We start from the raw sequence: 17,962 nt of genomic DNA, 5'->3' as shown, positions 1-17,962 counted from the left end.
TTAGTCGTTTAGTCGTGTCCGACTCTTCGTGACCCCATGAACCAGAGCACGCCAGGCAATCCTGTCTTCCACGGCCTCCCGCAGTTTGGTCAAACTCATGCTGGTAGCTTCGAGAACACTGTCCAACCATCTCGTCCTCTGTCGTCCCCTTCTCCTTGTGCCCTCCATCTTTCCCAACATCAGGGTCTTTCCAGGGAGTCTTCTCTTCTCATGAGGTGGCCAAAGTATTGGAGCCTCAGCTTCAGGATCTGTCCTTCCAGTGAGCACTCAGGGCTGATTTCCTTCAGAATGGATAGGTTTGATCTTCTTGCAGTCCATGGGACTCTCAAGAATCTCCTCCAGCACCATAATTCAAAAACATCAATTCTTTGGCGATCAGCCTTCTTTATGGTCCAGCTCTCACTTCCATACATCACTACTGGGAAAACCATAGCTTTAACTATATGGACCTTTGTTGGCAAGGTGTCAGTAGGTAGCATTTAGGAAATGGCAGCCACACCATCTCTGGGGTCTCTTCAGTATCTCGGCCCTATTCTTCTCCAATCTTTCCCTCTTTCTCAAGTGGTGTACGCATGCCGTACTTTCAAAGTGCATTCATCCCCTTAAAAACTTCTGGGCATTGTGGTTGACACCTCCTCACAGATTTATGATCCCCAGCAACCCTTAACAAACGTCAGACCCCAGGATTCTTTGAAGGAAACGATATCTTTCAAAGTGTGTACACAGCCTAAGAATCTTCTCATTACTCCGAACCTCCTCAGATCAACATTGGTTCCAGACAGAATGGGTGCCCTGTGCCCTCACACATGGAAATTCATTGCAGCGTCCACATAATGACCTTGGTAGAATCAGAGAATCATAGAGTTGGAAGAGACCACAAGGGCCATCGAGTCCAACCCCCTGCCAAGCAGGAAACACCATCAGAGCACTCCTGACATATGGTTGTCAAGCCTCTGCTTAAAGACCTCCAAAGTAGGAGACTCCACCACACTCCTTGGCAGCAAATTCCACTGTCAAACAGCTCTTACTGTCAGGAAGTTCTTCCTAATGTTTAGGTGGAATCTTCTTTCTTGCAGTTTGGATCCATTGCTCCATGTCCGCTTCTCTGGAGCAGCAGAAAACAACCTTTCCCCCTCCTCTATATGACATCCTTTTATATATTTGAACATGGGTATCATATCACCCCTTAACCTCCTCTTCTCCAGGCTAAACATGCCCAGCTCCCTTAGCCGTTCCTCATAAGGCATCGTTTCCAGGCCTTTGACCATTTTGGTTGCCCTCCTCTGGACACGTTCCAGTTTGTCAGTGTCCTTCTTGAACTGTGGTGCCCAGAACTGGACACAGTACTCCAGGTGAGGTCTGACCAGAGCAGAATACAGTGGCACTATTACTTCCCTTAATCTAGATGCTATAGTCCTATTGATGCAGCCCAGAATTGCATTGGCTTTTTTAGCTGCCGCGTCACACTGTTGGCTCATGTCAAGTTTGTGGTCAACCAAGACTCCTAGATCCTTTTCACATGTACTGCTCTCAAGCCAGGTGTCACCCATCTTGTATGACACCTGGCTTGAGAGCAGTACAAGCTGGTATTAAAATGCCAGCCTGTGTTTTATTCCCCTTTAATCCAAATTTACCCTTTCCGAGGGGAAATCCAGTAAGTTAAAAAACAACCAGCCTGCTGCCAACAAGCCATTTGTGATATCTCAATGACTCATTGGCATCTGGAAGCAAAGGACAGGATTTAACTAGGTTGTTGCATGTGTGGAATGAGGTCTGCTCATACAACAGGCCTTCCTCCCTCTCCTCCTGCCCCATAGGCCCTGTGTGCCCCTTAAATCTAGGGGAACCCTCAGAGCAGGTTTAAGGGGTGCATGAGGAGCATGCAGGGGAGAAGTCTCATTGCATGAGCAGACCTTGTTCACGCACACAAATACCCCACTTAGCGCTATGTTGAATTCCCCCCCGAAGTGTGGAATTGCTGTACGTTTTGCCATCATCCAATCATTGTCATCCTCTGCTTTTCTGGTGGTTCTTCTATAGTTTCTCAGTCCACATAAAGTCTGCCATTCTTTTCAGAAGAATGGAAGAGTAGTTCAATCTCCTCCTCCTGAAGGTAGACAGTGATTAGGTAGACAAACATATCACAATGCAACACATTTTTGCTACAATTTTTTCAGGTGCTATTTTATCACCCTGCTGTTGTTTTTAATCTATCTTTTAATTTAAACACTTTTCTGGATGGATGGATGGATGGATGGATGGATGGATGGATGGATGGATAGATAATTAGTTGAGTATTAGTGAAATGCAACCTAAATGCTAAAAAACTATAAATGCTAACTTTGAAATGATTTTTAAAACTCCTTTCCAGTCACCAGCATTTTAGCAAGGTGGTTAAAAACACTGGCAAAGTTTTGTTTTTAAAAAATCATCTTTTAAAATTAGCGTTTCGTTCAAGGGGGTATAGTTTGCTTTTTAACACATGCACGCACATGGTGGGAAAGCATTTTAGAGCTGATTAAGAAGTTGATTATAGGAAAAAATAAATAAATGGGGTGATAAAGTAAAGGTAAAGGTACCCCTGCCCGAACGGGCCAGTCTTGACAGACTCTGGGGTTTGTGCGCCCATCTCACTCAAGAGGCCGGGGGCCAGCGCTGTCCGGAGACACTTCCGGGTCACGTGGCCAGCGTGACAAAGCTGCATCTGGCGAGCCAGCGCAACACACGGAACGCTGTTTACCTTCCCGCTGGTAAGCGGTACCTATTTATCTACTTGCACCCGGGGGTGCTTTCGAACTGCTAGGTTGGCAGGCGCTGGGACCGAGCAGTGGGACCGCACCCTGCCGCGGGGATTCGAACCGCGACCTTTCGATCGGCAAGCCCTAGGCGCTGAGGCTTTTACCCACAGCGCCACCCGCGTCCCCACCCGCGTACCCACCCGCGTACCCACATACAATGACACTAATCACAAAGTTTATAGCGCATGTGTGCTTGTCATCAGATGGCTGCTCAGATGAACTGAGCATTTCTCTCTCCTGCCTATGCCATGCTCAAGGAACATAACGGGATATGAAAGAAGCTCAATACTTCCAATGGTGTAGAAACTAGAAAACCAGTTGCTGTTCTGCTTTCAGCTTACAGTGGAAGAGCATTGTTTGGGAATCACTGGGAGCCAGCCTACGGGAAGCAGTCTTAAAACAAAAATACCAGCAGCGAAGACATGGGACAGTGAATGATGTGTGAGGAGGACGATGAGACAGCCTAACTGATGATGGCTGGTGTTCATGGAGACAGGGCGGAAGACAAGGAGCCCAAACCATAACTCGAATCAGAGGCAATGTCGGGTGGAGCCATCTCATTGTAGTTTTGTCTCCATCCTCGATGCTGAGTTTAACAAGGGCAACATTGAGATGGAAGAGGAGGAGAAGGAAGATAACAGCTAGGGCCACTCTCTACGCAAGAAGGCAGGCGGGAAGGGACTGGCTGAAGGCAAATCAAGGTTGATGGGGCAGCTCCCCATGTGTCCTAATGGATGCGCCTCTACTGCAGTCAAGGCTGGATGGGAGATTGTCAGAAGCTCAAGGTGAGAGTGTCATCATCATTTCTTCTAGTTCAGAGATGAATGTCGGTCCCTATGTCACCAAAACTGGACTATATCCACACAAAGAGAGAAAGGTATATGATATCTGGGAGAGCCCCAAGGCATAGTGGGGAAAACCCAAAGGGCAGGAAATATCCACAAATATTTCAAAAGAATAATAAGTATGGAAGTGGCATTGGAATGACTGTTGGGGAGTGGGTGGAACAGGAGGACAGAGGGATGCATTTAGTTTTTGAATTAATTTTGCACTTCGGATGGCTCCATTTCCCCCACCCTCCCAGGCCTTGGGCAAATCCTATGCTGTGAGCCCCCATGAAGTAGACTCACCTGACCCCAGTGAAGGTTGTGTTGTGTTTCCACCAGCAACGTTCAGCCCGGACACTGAGGTCCGTCTCTGAGGGCCTTTTGGTACTTCCCTTACTGCAAGAAGTGAAATTAGCAGAGGGCCTTCTTGGTAGTGGCACCCGCCCTGTGGGAACACCCTCCCATCAGATGTCAAGCAGATAAAGAACTACACAGCTTTTAGAAGACATCTGAAGTCAGCCCTGTTTAGGGAAGTTTCTAATGTTTGAAGTTTTATCATGTTTTTTATATGTGTTGGAAGCAGTCCAGAGTGGCTGAGGCAACCCAGCCAGATGGGCAGGGTATTAATAACAATATAAATAATAATAATAATAGTTATTTCTGCCATTCTTAGTCCACCCACACCACTGGCCTCTCAAATGCTAGGGGAACAGCAGGCAAAGCAGATTGGGGAGAGTCACACACTGAAGCGAGTATGATAAACTCACTAAGGGCATTGACTGCATCCAGGCAGAAGGCCTCTTTGCAGTAGGAATGCACTACAGTGGTACCTCGGGTACTTAAGTACTTAATTCGTTCCAGAGGTCCGTATTTAACCTGAAACTGTTCTTAACCTGAAGCACCACTTTAGCTAATGGGGCCTCCTGCTGCTGCCGCGCCGCCGGAGCACGATTTCTGTTCTCATCCTGAAGCAAAGTTCTTAACCTGAAGCACTATTTCTGGGTTAGCGGAGTCTGTAACCTGAAGCGTATGTAACCTGAGGTACCACTGTACTTCCTTCAAATGCCTTTCTCAATCCACTGAGAAAGCAACAGAAAGGGCAAAGCAGCCTGGGGATTGCATTGTTTTGGAGTCCTATCCTTTCAGGCCTTGAGTCTTCTGTGGGTCTTGAACAGGTGACATTAGGGTTGTCAGGCAGGGATTCAGTCTGTATGCCACCCTCGGGCTCTGGCGAGACTCCTCCATGGTCTTCAACCTTCCTCAGAAATGGGTAGACTACAACTCCCATCATCCTTGACCATTAGGCTGGCTGTGGATGATGGGAGTTGTAGTCTACCCACAGCTGGGGACCAATGGACTCGAGGGAGCAGCTGCAGAAAGACCGAGCACACCAGCCAATGAGGCCTCCTTGTAGCAATAGGCCTGCCCCTCTCTTGGTTAATTCCTGTGCTGTTAATTCCTGCAAATGGGTCTGCTTATTGGTCTGAGCAAGCGGGATACCTGCTCTTGCTGAATGCTGATTTATCTAATTAAATCATTTGTGAATTGCTTCCTATGAAACATCTCAAAGCAATTAACGATAATAACATCAACAATTTTTTTAAAAAAAACAACCCGCAGATGTACATCATCTTCATCTACAAAAACAATTCAAATCCAATGCAGATAAAGGCGACAATCAATCAACAATTCCCCATGGTCCCTTCGAAGTCTTCAATTCTATGATTCCACTTAAAAAGTTGGTTGTGAAAGAAAGGTCTTCCAAAACAAAACAAAAAACCCACAGTAGGATACAGATCACCTTTGCCTTCTTCCCCCTTTGCTTTGTGTTCTACAGCTCAGAATTCATGTGTGACACACTGAAATTTCCAAGGGTTCTGGGAAGTTTCTCTGTTATCACTGATCCAGCAACGTTGATATGACATTCAAAAGGATGGAGGAAATTCTCGTTTCAGATGAAAAGCCTCTTTTAAATAAAGGATGTTCGCTCTAGTGTTCCGGGTGCAGAGAGCAGCAAAGGTTCTCAAAGCACCACCAATGTGCTATGTGAGCACAAACAACGAGGATCCTATTTCCTTAATAACTGCATTTAGCACTTGTGTTGTTGAAGCGGTTGGCGCAAAAGTTACAGGTCTTTAGGGCATTAGGAAGTGCACCCCTAGATCCTAGAGTCAGAGGCAGTCATGGCGCCGGAAACCTTTGGAGGGAAAAGTGCTCTCTTTGGCGCAGGTCTTGCTTACAGGCGTCATGAATTCATGTGAGAACAGGATGCTGGACAAGATAGGACACAGGCCTGATATTCCAGAGCTCTTATTACATTCTCAGAGCTGCAAGGCATCCCCAAAGCTTACCACGCCCAGATTTTATAACGGGAGAAGCAAACTTGAAACTTAAATGTGAAGCAAACTTGAACGTGAAGCAAACTGGAAAGACTGGACCTTTAAATATTTGGCCCTTTTGAAACAGCTGCCCCAAGTTTGTGCTTGTAAAGATGTGCGTCAGTTTCCTGATTACCCTACACAACAAAGATAAGCCACTGTTCAGAGTGAAATCTGAAGGCGCAGGTAGACTCCCTGGATTCTTCAACAGCCTGCCTCATCTGCAGAGAAATGAGGAGACAGCAGGGACGCGGACTTATAAAAAATATTTGGGGGCCCCGGGAAAGCTCATGAATAATAAATAAGCTCATGAATATGCAAATAAAGTGGTGCCGCCTCCTCGTGAGCGAATAGGGGAGCTCCAAAGGAAATTGGGTGGAGCTTTTGCTCGGGAGGGAGGGCAGGAGGCATGCAGGCAGCCCGACCCTGTGCATTTTGGGCTGGGGGAGGGGCGGCGGCGATGGCGCTCTGCTGGAGGGGCGCTGGAGATGATTGGGGGGGCAGAGCCCCCCCAAACGAATTTTTGAGGGGGCTCGGGCCCCCTCAAGCCCCATGGAGTCGGCGCCTATGGGAGAGAGTGGTTTCATGCAGATGCGGTTTCCGATTGCTTGGAAAAAACTGTGTAGAGAAGGGGAAAGCAGGGAACGTCAGTCCTCACAACTGCTTCATTGGGGCAAGACCTACTGAGAAGAGTTGCTGGGATCATTTGCCTGTACAGTGGTACCTCGGGTTACATATGCTTCAGGTTACATACGCTTCAGGTTACAGACTCGGCTAACCCAGAAATAGTGCTTCAGGTTAAGAACTTTGCTTCAGGATGAGAACAGAAATTGTGCTCTGGCGGCGTGGCGGCAGCAGGAGGCCCCATTAGCTAAAGTGATGCTTCAGGTTAAGAACAGTTTCAGGTTAAGAAGGGACCTCCGGAACGAATTAAGTACCGTATTTTTCGCTCTATAACACGCACCAGACCATAACACGCACGTAGTTTTTAGAGGAGGAAAACAAGAAAAAAAATATTCTAAATGAAACAGTGGATGTATGATTTTTGTGGTTCATGCTGTGGCCACAGACATGTGATCTGACAGTGAGTTTGGAGTAGCCCAATGCAAAAATCCTGAGGATCCATGTGGATCCATGCTTTGTAACCACGTTTTTGCACCACTGCGACCCCAGGCAACAGTGGGTGCGTGATTTTTTTGGTGCAAGATGTAGCCATGGACATGCTATGTGATCTGATGGTGAATTTGGGGTGACCCAGTGCAAAAATCCTGAGGATCCATGTGGATCCGTGCTTTGTAACCACGTTTTAAGTGGGAAGGGAAGGAAAAGCACTCAAGGGACAAGGAGCACGCATGGGGTGTGTGGAGAAGAATGCTGCTAATAATGCTATTTAGCGAGCTGAGTGGGGAGGAGAGAGAGACAGAGAGCCTGCTTGCTTTAAAGGAGCCAACCGGACACTCGTGTAAGCGGCTCCCTTCCCCTCCCACTTTGCTCCTTTAAAGCAAGCAGGCTCCCTGTCCCTCTCTCCTCCCCACTCAGTGGCTCTTCTCCCGCTTTGCTGTTTCAAAGCGAGCCACGGAGGAGGGAAGGGAAGGGGAACCATGGATCCTCTGCTCACAACTGCAGCAGATCCCCCCGCCACCCATAGGCACTCGCTCCATAACACGCACAGACATTTCCCCTTACTTTCTAGGAGGAAAAAAGTGAGTGTTATGGTGCAAAAAATACGGTACTTAACCCAAGGTACCACTGTACTGTTTTGGTTTCTTTGAATAAAGAGTTAACTTCACTGACAATGGTGGGTGTTTTTTTATATTGTTGACCTACACCTGACTCCGGCTCCTGACATTTTCATTCCCGACCACAGACGAGCAGCAAGTACTGCTTCCTTCTCCATTTTCGTCATGCTTCTCTGACCGCCCTTCCTTTGGCTAATCTACTTCCTAACAAGAGTTTAATAAGGAGATTGGGCAGGTATTAAAGAGGCAGGTGATGAAGCAACTTAGAGTGCTCAGGAAAGCATCCTCCCACCTGGTTTTTGCTTTCCCTCTACGTTTTCCTCTACTGCCACACCCTAGCGGGGGAAAAAACCACAAACAGGGTTACTTCATCACCATGAATGTCACTGTAGGGGCTTCCCCTTTGAGCAGCCGGGATCTCTTAGCAAAACAAAAGAGAAGAGCAGGGGGGAAGATGGCCCAAGGGAATGGTTTAAAGCTGAAAAGCATTCAGTTTTCTTAGAAAACCAGTTTCATACTGTCATCTAGATGCCAAAGACAAGCCCATGCATGTCCATTTCAACAGGAAATTAAGTTCACAGTTGCACACCCAATGCCATGCCCGAAACCCAGATGAGCCAGGTCATACTATTTGTTGTTGTTGTTTAGTCGTTTAGTCGTGTCTGACTCTTCGTGACCCCGTGGACCAGAGCACACCAGGCACTTCTGTCTTCTACTGCCTCCCACAGTTTGGTCAAACTCATGCTGGTAGCTTCGAGAACACTGTCCAACCATCTTGTCCTCTGTCGTCCCCTTCTCCTTGTGCCCCTTCTCCTTGTTCAGTGAAACCTTGGGTTGCGGACATAATCTGTGACGGAGGCACGTCTGCAACCCGCAGTGTTCACAGTCTGAAGCGCAGCGTCTGCGCAGGCACCGGCGCGATTTAGCACTTCTGTGCATGTGCGAGTGGCGGAACTCGGAAGTAACCCGTTCTGGTACTTCCGGGTTTCCCGCGGTCCGCAACCCAAATCACGTAACCTGAAGCGTCCATAACATGAGGTACGACTGTAAAAATGGATTATTTAAAAAAAAGAGGAAATAAGCGAAGTAGTTGAAAAAAGATTGAAAATGGTAACCATTGAAGGGCAGAGGGGAGTCAAAGGATTCAGGGAATCCTAAATGATGATGAAGTTTAATGTTTGAATTTAAATATGCAGTGTAAAATTCAATAAAGAAGATCTGCAAAAAAAGAAAGAAAAAAGAATGCTGTTGTGGTTTGCTGGCTACAAGATGAATCGAAAAGGCACATTTGCCCACATGTGTGTTGAGGAAAAAAGGCCTTTGCCAGAGTAGTGTGGAATGATCTGTGAAGGACCTTCCCGGTAAGCTCCCCAGTTCTGCTTTTGGACTCCCCGGTTGGAGAAAGGCAATCTGGAGATTCTTCTTGCTCTGGAATTCACTGCAGGGTCCAGTGTGCCCAACAGACAGACAGCCTAGTGAAGATTCTGACCATTCCTAACTGAAACCTAAACTGCCCAGGGGAATGTCCTGTCCTCCTAATAATCCCAACATTGCACAGAAAGGTACAGCACACAGCTTTGAAATCCACATGACATATTTCACTGCCACCGGCCAATTGCCACATTCTTGCTTTCCCCACGTGCTCCCCTTGTTTGACAACATAAGCGTGTGTCTGCGAGGAGGGGAAGAGAAGACGGTGGTGGAGTAACATATAAACCTCCACATAAGCTGTGTACCAGCAAACCAGGATGAATGTTTGACACTCGGCATTTATCCTGATTTGCTTGCATGGAGGTAACACGTCTTCTGTCAATCAATTGCTTATTCCCCACTTTTTATTGGGTTTCCCCATCACTTTCCTAACTGCAAAAAGTCTTCTTTTTTTAAAGTGGGTTTGTTGCAGGAGAGCACATACTGATCCATTTTACTTGTGCAAACCTAAATTTATGTTTGGGCTTGAATCCACCCTGAAAAACGCTGACATTCTGGAGGCAAAATTGTACTTTGGCTGAAGATACCTGGGTTGACATTCCTGATCAGCCAGGCGCCTTGATTGCAATTCCATGGATGCTTATCTAAAGTAAGTTCCCTTGAGCTCAATGTTGCCTGTTTCAACTTGTAAAACACAATGAGCCTTAACAAAAGATCTTCAGTCAACTGAAATAAAATGGCCTGGGTTCATGGATCCTCCTCAGTTTAGTATTGCATCTCTTCCATAACCTGGAAAAATGCTAGCATGGACATACCTTGTGGGCTCTTCCCACCTGTCCCAAATCTCCTGATACCAGTGGAGCTGTGTGAAAGGATTGCATGCTGTGGCATCGTGGTTCTCAGGAGGACCAAACCCACCCTAGAAATAAATTAGGCCTGGGCAGTGCTTTTTTTTTTCTTAGAGGTACGCAGGGGTACACATACCCCTAAACATTTTGTGAATCTTTGTAATTTTGTCCATTTACAGTGGTGCCTCGCAAGACGAAAAGAATCCGTTCTGTGATTCTCTTCGTCTAGCAGTTTTTTCGTCTTGCGAAGCAAGCCCATTGACGGATTAGCGGATTAGCGCTATTAGCGCTATTAGCGGCTTTTGGCGGCTTTTAGCGGCTTATCTCCTGGTCGGATCAGCTGATAAGCGGCTTAGCGGCTTAGAAAAGGGGGGAAGGGGGAAAAACTGTAGGAACTCGCAAGACATTTTCGTCTTGCGAAGCAAGCCCATAGGAGATTCGTTTTGCGAAGCACCTCCAAAACTGAAAACTCTTTCGTCTAGCGAGTTTTCCGTCTTGCGAGGCATTCGTCTTGCGGGGCACCACTGTACTGTATTTATTTTTCCTGATTTCAACTATAAAATGACGATTTTCTTGAGTCAAAATGAGAGTACCCCTAAACAATTATTTTTTGTAGGAAAAAAGCACTGGACCTGGGCTGCCAAAATTCCAGGGGCACCGGTTGTCTCAATATATCTTGGGAAGAGAGAGAGAGTCACTGCCTTTTAAGGAAGCATAGAAAGGCAGCCTAGTGGTACATTGGATGTTCCCCTCTGTTCTAGGGCAGAGGTGGGGAAGCTTCTAGATGGGTGGGTGGACATCATCTGATGTCATTATGGCATGAGATGATTGCTAGGCGGGTTGTTTCGCCCACCATTTCCAGTCCCCTGTGCAGCGCTTCCTAAGCTGACGGTTGGGTACTTGGGAAACAGAACACAAGGGTTTTCCAGCCTTGTGTTCAGCACTTGGGAAATGCTGTCAGGAATTTGGGAAGCACTGTGCAAAACGCTTTGCAAGCCCTGCGCTCAGTGGTTCTCAAGTGCAGAGCCTAGGGCTGGCGAAGCTGATTTCTGCTGGGATGAGCTTTGTGGCTGGAATCCCCATGAGGAACTCAGTTGCACAGTCAATCCAGCAGGCTTGATGCCTAAAGTGGCAGCTTTCTGTGGGGATTGACTGCACAGTCAAGTTGCCTACCAGGAACCTGGTTGCAAAGCCCATCTATCCTCTATCCTATTTGCTCCATACCTGATGTCCTATATGATGTCAGGTGCGCAGCAGGTTTGGGGGAAATGGCCTCATGGGCCAAATTTTGGCTCTCTGCCAGGCCAGGTTTGGCCTGTGGGCTGGAGGTTCCCAACCCCTCTTCAAAGTAAGGCAATCCAGAGCCGCCTTATTTCCATTGTCTGTGGAGGATATGGAAACATTGACAAAGAAGGGGAGAAGGGTGGAGGGCAGAGAAGTGAAAGACATTAAAACTTAAACATGAGAAAATATGTCAGTGTATAGAAGTAAGATTATCTGCTCTGCGAAGGGCACTCTTGCTTTAGTCTCATTTCAGAGCTGAGCTCTGGAAAAACCAGTTTTGTCAGTTTGCTGCAGAAGCTAAATGTGAATACAGACCCTCCAGGTGTCTCTATTTTCCAAGGGTGTCCCTGATTTAGAGAAGCCGTCCCACATTCTGATTTGATCCTGGAATGTCCCACTTTTCCCTAGGATGTCCCTGTTTTCACTGGAGGGTATGGAGTTATCTGACCCCTGAGCTGTCTGAAGGCAATCCTGTGTAGGGAAGGTTTTTTTAATGCTTAATGTTTTATTATGTTTTTATATACCGTATTTTTTGCTTTATAACACACACCCGACCATAACACGCACGTAGTTTTTAGAGGAGGAAAATCCGTAGGCATGCCACCCGTAGGCATTTCCTCCATACCACGCACAGACATTTCCCCTTACTTTCTAGGAGGAAAAAAGTGAGTTTTATGGTGCAAAAAATACGGTATGTTGGAAGCTGCCCAGAGTGGCTGGGGCAACCCAGTAAGATGTGTGGGGTATAAATAGTAGAATTATCATTATGGAATGGGACGTCCCTATTTTCATGGGAGAAATGTTGGAGGGTATGTGAACAGCACGGATCGACTAGAGTTTGGTACATCATGGCTCCTGCCACCCAAAACAATATTAAAAATCGCCAGAAGAGCTTTGTAACTCTTCTAAAATGAGTTGTGATTTTTTAAAAACAATACAGGGATAGACATATGTTTAGATGAATAAACTAAAGACGCCAAATAAATAGCCAAATAAAGGCACCCTGTCCCTCCTATTTTTCTTTTTTCTTTATTTAAATATTTATTAAGGATTTTCCATTTTAACAAGCCAAAAAACGAAAACAAAAAGAAAAATTAAAAATTAAAAACATATACAATTTGTAATCCTTATTTTCAATAACATCTTTCCCTGACTTCCCCACACCTCCCCTTCTTATATTCCCATTCAAATTGTAAATCCAACAAGTTCTTATCCCCAGTTTTTAACCTTTTTATACTTAATTCATTTTAAAAAACCAATTTTACCTTAAAAACCTCAAAATTTATACCTCAGTCCTCATTCTTAAATCCTTTTTTCCTCTTTTTGTGAAAGGTAGAGTTTGGCACTTTGCCCATTTTTCTTCTGTGAAATAGGTACTTCTATCTGGAAGGACACTCTTGTACTATAGTGCAACTAAGGTAGGACAAAACCCTTCCCCCAACCTTCCTCCTTTGCCTCGTCTTTAGCCTCAAGTGGATATTTGAGGAAGAAAGTGATATAAGAAAAAAAACTGCTCCTTTTCCCTTATGGGGTACCCAAGAGCCCATATAGAGTCCTTTTGTAGGTTCTCTATCGGTAGGAGAAAATAACAGAGGCCAACCAGAGAATATTGAGAAGCAAAGCAGCTAGTAAGCCTGGTCCTTATTAACTGTTGCAACAGGGTGCTCCCCTCACACGCAGGAGAGAGGAGGAGGAGCCAGAACAAAGGTGTGCCTGCCCTTATATAGACATTTTAAATTGCCTGCCCTGGAGTCCAATACCACCCCCAGAAACATCATACATACATCACAGAAAAGGCAGTCTACAACAGAAATCCGAGTGCATTGTTTATCTCCTGTCTGGCAAGTTACTTTATTGCATCATCTGGGTTTTGGCCACTCTTTTGTTATTATAACTACTTAATTCCTGAATCCAGGTCACAGGTCACAGGCTCACACCCTGTTCATATCTTGAATGTGCCCTTAAGACAGGATTTGTGAAGAAAGAGACAATGGGGAGGTTTCCCACTTTGACCTTGCAGAGAAATATTTGAGGTCAATTTGTTCAGGACCTAATCTGTGGGGTTTCAGACATGTGGTTTATATATAAAGTTATGCACATTTAATGTTTTTATATATGACCTTAAAATTCTTATAACAAAAACTTTATCCTTCTTTTATATGCCTGGCTAATTAGAGCTTTGCGTGAAAGGCCTTTCCACCGAAACCTTCACCAGTTGAGGGTGGAAAAACGCTTGTGGTTATCTTCCATTTTGGAAGGCAGGGCTCCTTCTCAATGTGCAGGGGATGGGGAAGGAAGTATGCACAGGGGGTGGCAAGGGGGTAGGGGTTCAATGCACAGAAACCAGAGCAGCAGGACCCATCACCAGATCCAGAAGGGCCCCTGTCTCCATGAACACGGTGGGCTCTGAGGCGTAGGAGCAGTGGGGAGGGGTGCTCTAGGACAGGGACGGCCAACTCCTAAGAGACTGCGATCTACTCACAGAATAAAAAAGTGGCAGTGATCTACCCCTTTTGGGGGTTTGCGGGGGGCGGTTCAGGTCAAAGTTGTTGAGCTTTTTTAGGGAGAAAGGGGGAAAGTTGCTTGCCAAAAGATCACAGCGAAAACTCCATCTTACGTTCTGGAGCTCATGCAACAACGGAGGGCGGGGGCGGATTCTATTTTACCACCACTCAGGAAAGGGAGCCAGCGATCGACCGCGATCTACCAAAACCTCCCGGGGATCTACCAGTAGATAGCGATCAACCTGTTGGACATCCCTGCTCTAGGAGGCTGAGGCAGGCAAGGGCCCCCTTCAGACTTGGCTACTTGGATTGACCCTGGACTGTGTTTCCAGACCTTTGGAATTTGCTTGTTTGGACTGACCCCTGGACTTTGAATTCTGGAAGGAATTTCGGATTTCCTGCCAGGTAGGCCAGGGGTTCGGGACAGAGGCTTGACCAGGGTGGGGGCTTGCCCTGCTTCTATTTTACTGTCCCTCCAGAGAGGAAGAAATGTGGCAGCAGTGGGGGACCATCTCAGGACAACGAATAAAGCAGAATAAATCCACACCTAATGCACTATTAGTGTTGCCAGAAGGGTGTTGCAATAAAACACCAGCCTTCTTGATTGCAGGGATAGAGATGTGATGAGACAAATTTGGAATTCCCTGAGCCTACTCAAATTAGTGAAATTCCATTCATCTTAGAAAACTGGAAAACCAACAGAGAGCCAAATATGGGTGGGCAGGTTGTTTTCTAAGTAAAGGAAATTCTAAGTTGTGTTTATGAGCAATAAACAAGTATGTAGCTGGGACAGTGGCTCTGAGCAAAGGTGCTGCCTTTTGTTATGCTAATATTGCATTCTGACTGGGGGTGGTTTTGGACAGGAAGGAAAACGTTTTGGTATTAAAGAAATTCCTTTGTAATACACCAAAAAATCCATCCCTTTGAATGTTGTTGTTCTTATTAATCTGTCCATTAATCCTATTTTCTAATGGTTAGAAAGGGAAGTCAAACTGGGAAGGTCAGCAGCTCCGTGGTTAAATATGTGACTGAATTGAATGTCTCTGGGTTTTATTTAAAAAAAAACAAAACAGCAGCCAAAGACAAAAGGAGTGGGGATCGGTATCAGAAAAGCGGTGCATGGGGAGGAATGTTCAGTTCCACACACATACCCTCCAACATTTCTCCGATGAAAATAGTGACACCCTTTTCTATAATAATAATGACAACAATAATAATTTTAATTTTTAATTTTAATAATTTTATGCCCCACCCATCTGACTGGCTTGCCCAAGCCACTCTGAGCTGCTCCCAACAGCCAAGGAGATAAGTAACTCCAAAAACTTTAGAACAGGCATAGGCAAACTCCTGCCCTCCAGATGTTTGGTGCTACAATTCCCATCATCCCTAGCTAACAGGACCAGTGGTCAGGGATGATGGGAATTGTAGTCCCAAACATCTGGAGGGCCTGAGTTTGCCTATGCCTGCTTTAGAAGATATCTGAAGGCAGCTCTGTATAGGGAAATTTTAAAATCATTAATGCTATGTAACATTAAAGATTTAAAAAGTTCCCTATACAGGGCTGCCTTCAGATATCTTCTAAAGTTTTTGGAGTTACTTATCTCCTTGGCTCGGGGAGGGTCACATAACTCCATACCCTCCAACATTTCTCCAATGAAGATAGGGACGTCCTGCCATACCCTCCAACATTTCTTGGATGAAAATAATAATAATAATAATAATAATAATAATAATAATAATAATAATAATAAATTTTATTTATATCCCGCCCTCCCCAGCCGAAGCCGGGCTCAGGGCGGCCAACAACAACAAAACAGTACAAAAGTACAACATAAACAACATTCTAAAATCATTCATTATAAAAATTAATTAATTCAAGCCACTAGCAACCATTGGGCCAGAGCTCTGCGAAGATTGCCGAGGGAGGGAGTTAGGCTGTGCCCTGGCCAAAGGCCTGGTGGAACAGCTCTGTCTTGCAGGCCCTGCGGAAGGATGTCAAGTCCCGCAGGGCCCTGGTCTCTTGTGACAGAGGGTGTCACAAGATGTACTCAGTACAGGGATGTACTGAGGAAAAGCGGGACATTCCAGGATCAAATCAGAAATTGGGACAGTGTCTGTAAATCCGGGACTGTCCCTGGAAAATAGGAACACTGCCCACACGCCCTCACACCAGTGATGCATTCCTGATGGCAAAAGAGCCTCAAAGACCAGCCTCTCCCCATGTAAACAGTTCGAGACTGTGCTCCTCATCTGGGGGCCTTCTTTGTGTGCCTCCTCCTTGAGAGGTCCGGAGGGTGGCAACACGAGAACAGGGTCTTTTCTGTCGTGGCTCCCTGTTTGTGGAATGCTCTCCCCAGGGAGGTTCGTCTGGTGCCTTCATTATATATTTTTAGGCGCCAGGTGAAAACATTCTCTTCAACCAGGCCTTTGGCTGATTAATATCCTACAGCCTTTGAAATGTAAAGCGTGTTTGTGTTACTGTTTTGTTGCTTGGGTTTTAATTATTTACATTTGTCATTATCTTGTATTTTATTCTGTGAACCGCCCTTGATGCTTCAACTTTGTTTTTCTTTCTCTGCTTCAACCTCAGCCAATTCCAATCTGTTAAATGTTCGGAAAAAGTCAGGAGCCCAAGGCAGTATAAGTTCCTCAACTAAGTTTATTCAACATTTGTCAGTGACAACAGCTCACTCATAGGAACACAAGAACCAAACTGACTGGACAACACACTAATAATCCCAAGCATGAACTGACCGTTGACAGTTGAAGTGCATGCACTTACTTGCCATTAGAACGTTCATCTACCAACGCTTCCACGATTGGTTAGAACGCGCCTTGTAACATAAAATGTGTTAAACACAATACATAACACTCCTCTCCCCCAACTTCCTAACAAAAGGAACAAACATAGTCATCAAGGTGTGCCGGCCTTTTCCGTTCCCACTGGGACCATCGCGGTTCCTGTGCCAGAATGGGTGACCCAGGAGGTTCCTCCTGTACCCGCGGTCTGAGTGGGGCGGTCAGCGAGGCCGGCTCCGAAGGGGTCACTGCCGATGGAGCCACTTAGGATTCCGGCCTGATGTCGCCCTGCTGGGGTAACTCACTGGCAACCCGTCTGGTTCTCACCCTGGCCTGGGCACAGAATCTCCCAAAGTACCCATTTCTATGTCCTCTGGTTCTGCTTGAAGTTCCATGCTCGGTGGTGCCCTGGCTTTGATCTGGTTGAGGTAGCTCTTCCAAACCAGTCCCCCCTCCAACCCTACATCATAGGAAACCAGACCTGTACAGTGGTCAATGATACCAGGGACCCAACCATGTCCGGGCCCATAGTTTCGGATGTACATTGTGCCCCCCAGGAAGAACCCTCTTGGAGCCCCCCGCCCCACAGATATTATGGAGTAGGATGAGCCAGTATCCAACTCCATAGTGCACGGGGTTCCCTCCATCTTGAGTTGTACCCTAAGGTTATTGGACCCCAGGGATGGAAGTTGAAGTACCCTGGCTGGAGAGGTGGATTGTAACTCCTCCGCTATGTAGGCCTTGCGGACACGTTGCTTGGGTTGTGCTCCGGAGGTCTTGGAGCAGCAGACTCGACCAATGTGCCCAGTCTTCCCACAGCGGCGACATGTGGCGTCCCGAACCTGCATGTCCGATGCTCGTGGTTTTCTCCGCAGCTGGCGCAGGTCCCTCGAGGTGTGTCAGATGAATGCTGGTTTGACGATGTGCTCGTAGCTTGGGAGCAGTGGTGTCGGTCGAATCCGTCCAAAGCTCGGTGGACACCCTTATTGTGGGAATCTGTGGGAAGACGACCGGTCTCGCTGGATACAATGAGTTCTCCTTTTGGTACGTGGGCTGTGGGCCGCCTCATGGGTGTTATCCTTCTCAAAGGCCGTGGCCATATTCATAGCTTCCATCATCGTGATAATGTTTTTTACCAGCAGCTTGCGGCGGAGATGGCTGTCTCACACGCCACTGATGATCCTTTCAAGAAGTCGTTCCTCGATGTCAGCGAATTGACAATACATCGCAATCGCCCGGAGCTCTGTGATATATTCACTCGCTGACTCTTGCACTTGTTGCTCTCTGTGCGCAAAGTCATAGTGTAGCCTTTTTAGGCTTTGCCTTCGGGTGGGAAGAGCATTGCACCCGGGGA

The 17,962-nt window shown here is 46.5% G+C and overlaps 1 protein-coding gene and 1 long non-coding RNA gene across 2 annotated transcripts in view; both read right to left on the bottom strand.

The window, feature by feature from the left end:
- IL23A (interleukin 23 subunit alpha) overlaps positions 1–17,592 on the bottom strand; it is a 40,837-nt gene extending 23,245 nt beyond the window's left edge. Inside the window, exon 1 of the mRNA XM_082212924.1 lies at positions 17,451–17,592. Coding sequence (XP_082069050.1) covers positions 17,451–17,456 — 6 coding nt within the window. The 5' untranslated portion in view covers positions 17,457–17,592. The remainder of the gene's footprint in view (positions 1–17,450) is intronic.
- The window catches only part of LOC309526726, a 168,371-nt gene that overhangs the window by 139,634 nt on the left and 10,775 nt on the right, over positions 1–17,962 (bottom strand). The window lies entirely within an intron of this gene.

This window comes from Podarcis vaucheri (genome assembly GCF_965113315.1).
Source record: "Podarcis vaucheri genome assembly, chromosome: 2".
Taxonomy (NCBI): Eukaryota; Metazoa; Chordata; class Lepidosauria; order Squamata; family Lacertidae; genus Podarcis; species Podarcis vaucheri.
The sequence above is the reverse complement of the archived record's forward strand: the minus strand, read 5'-3'. Positions and strand labels throughout refer to the sequence as shown.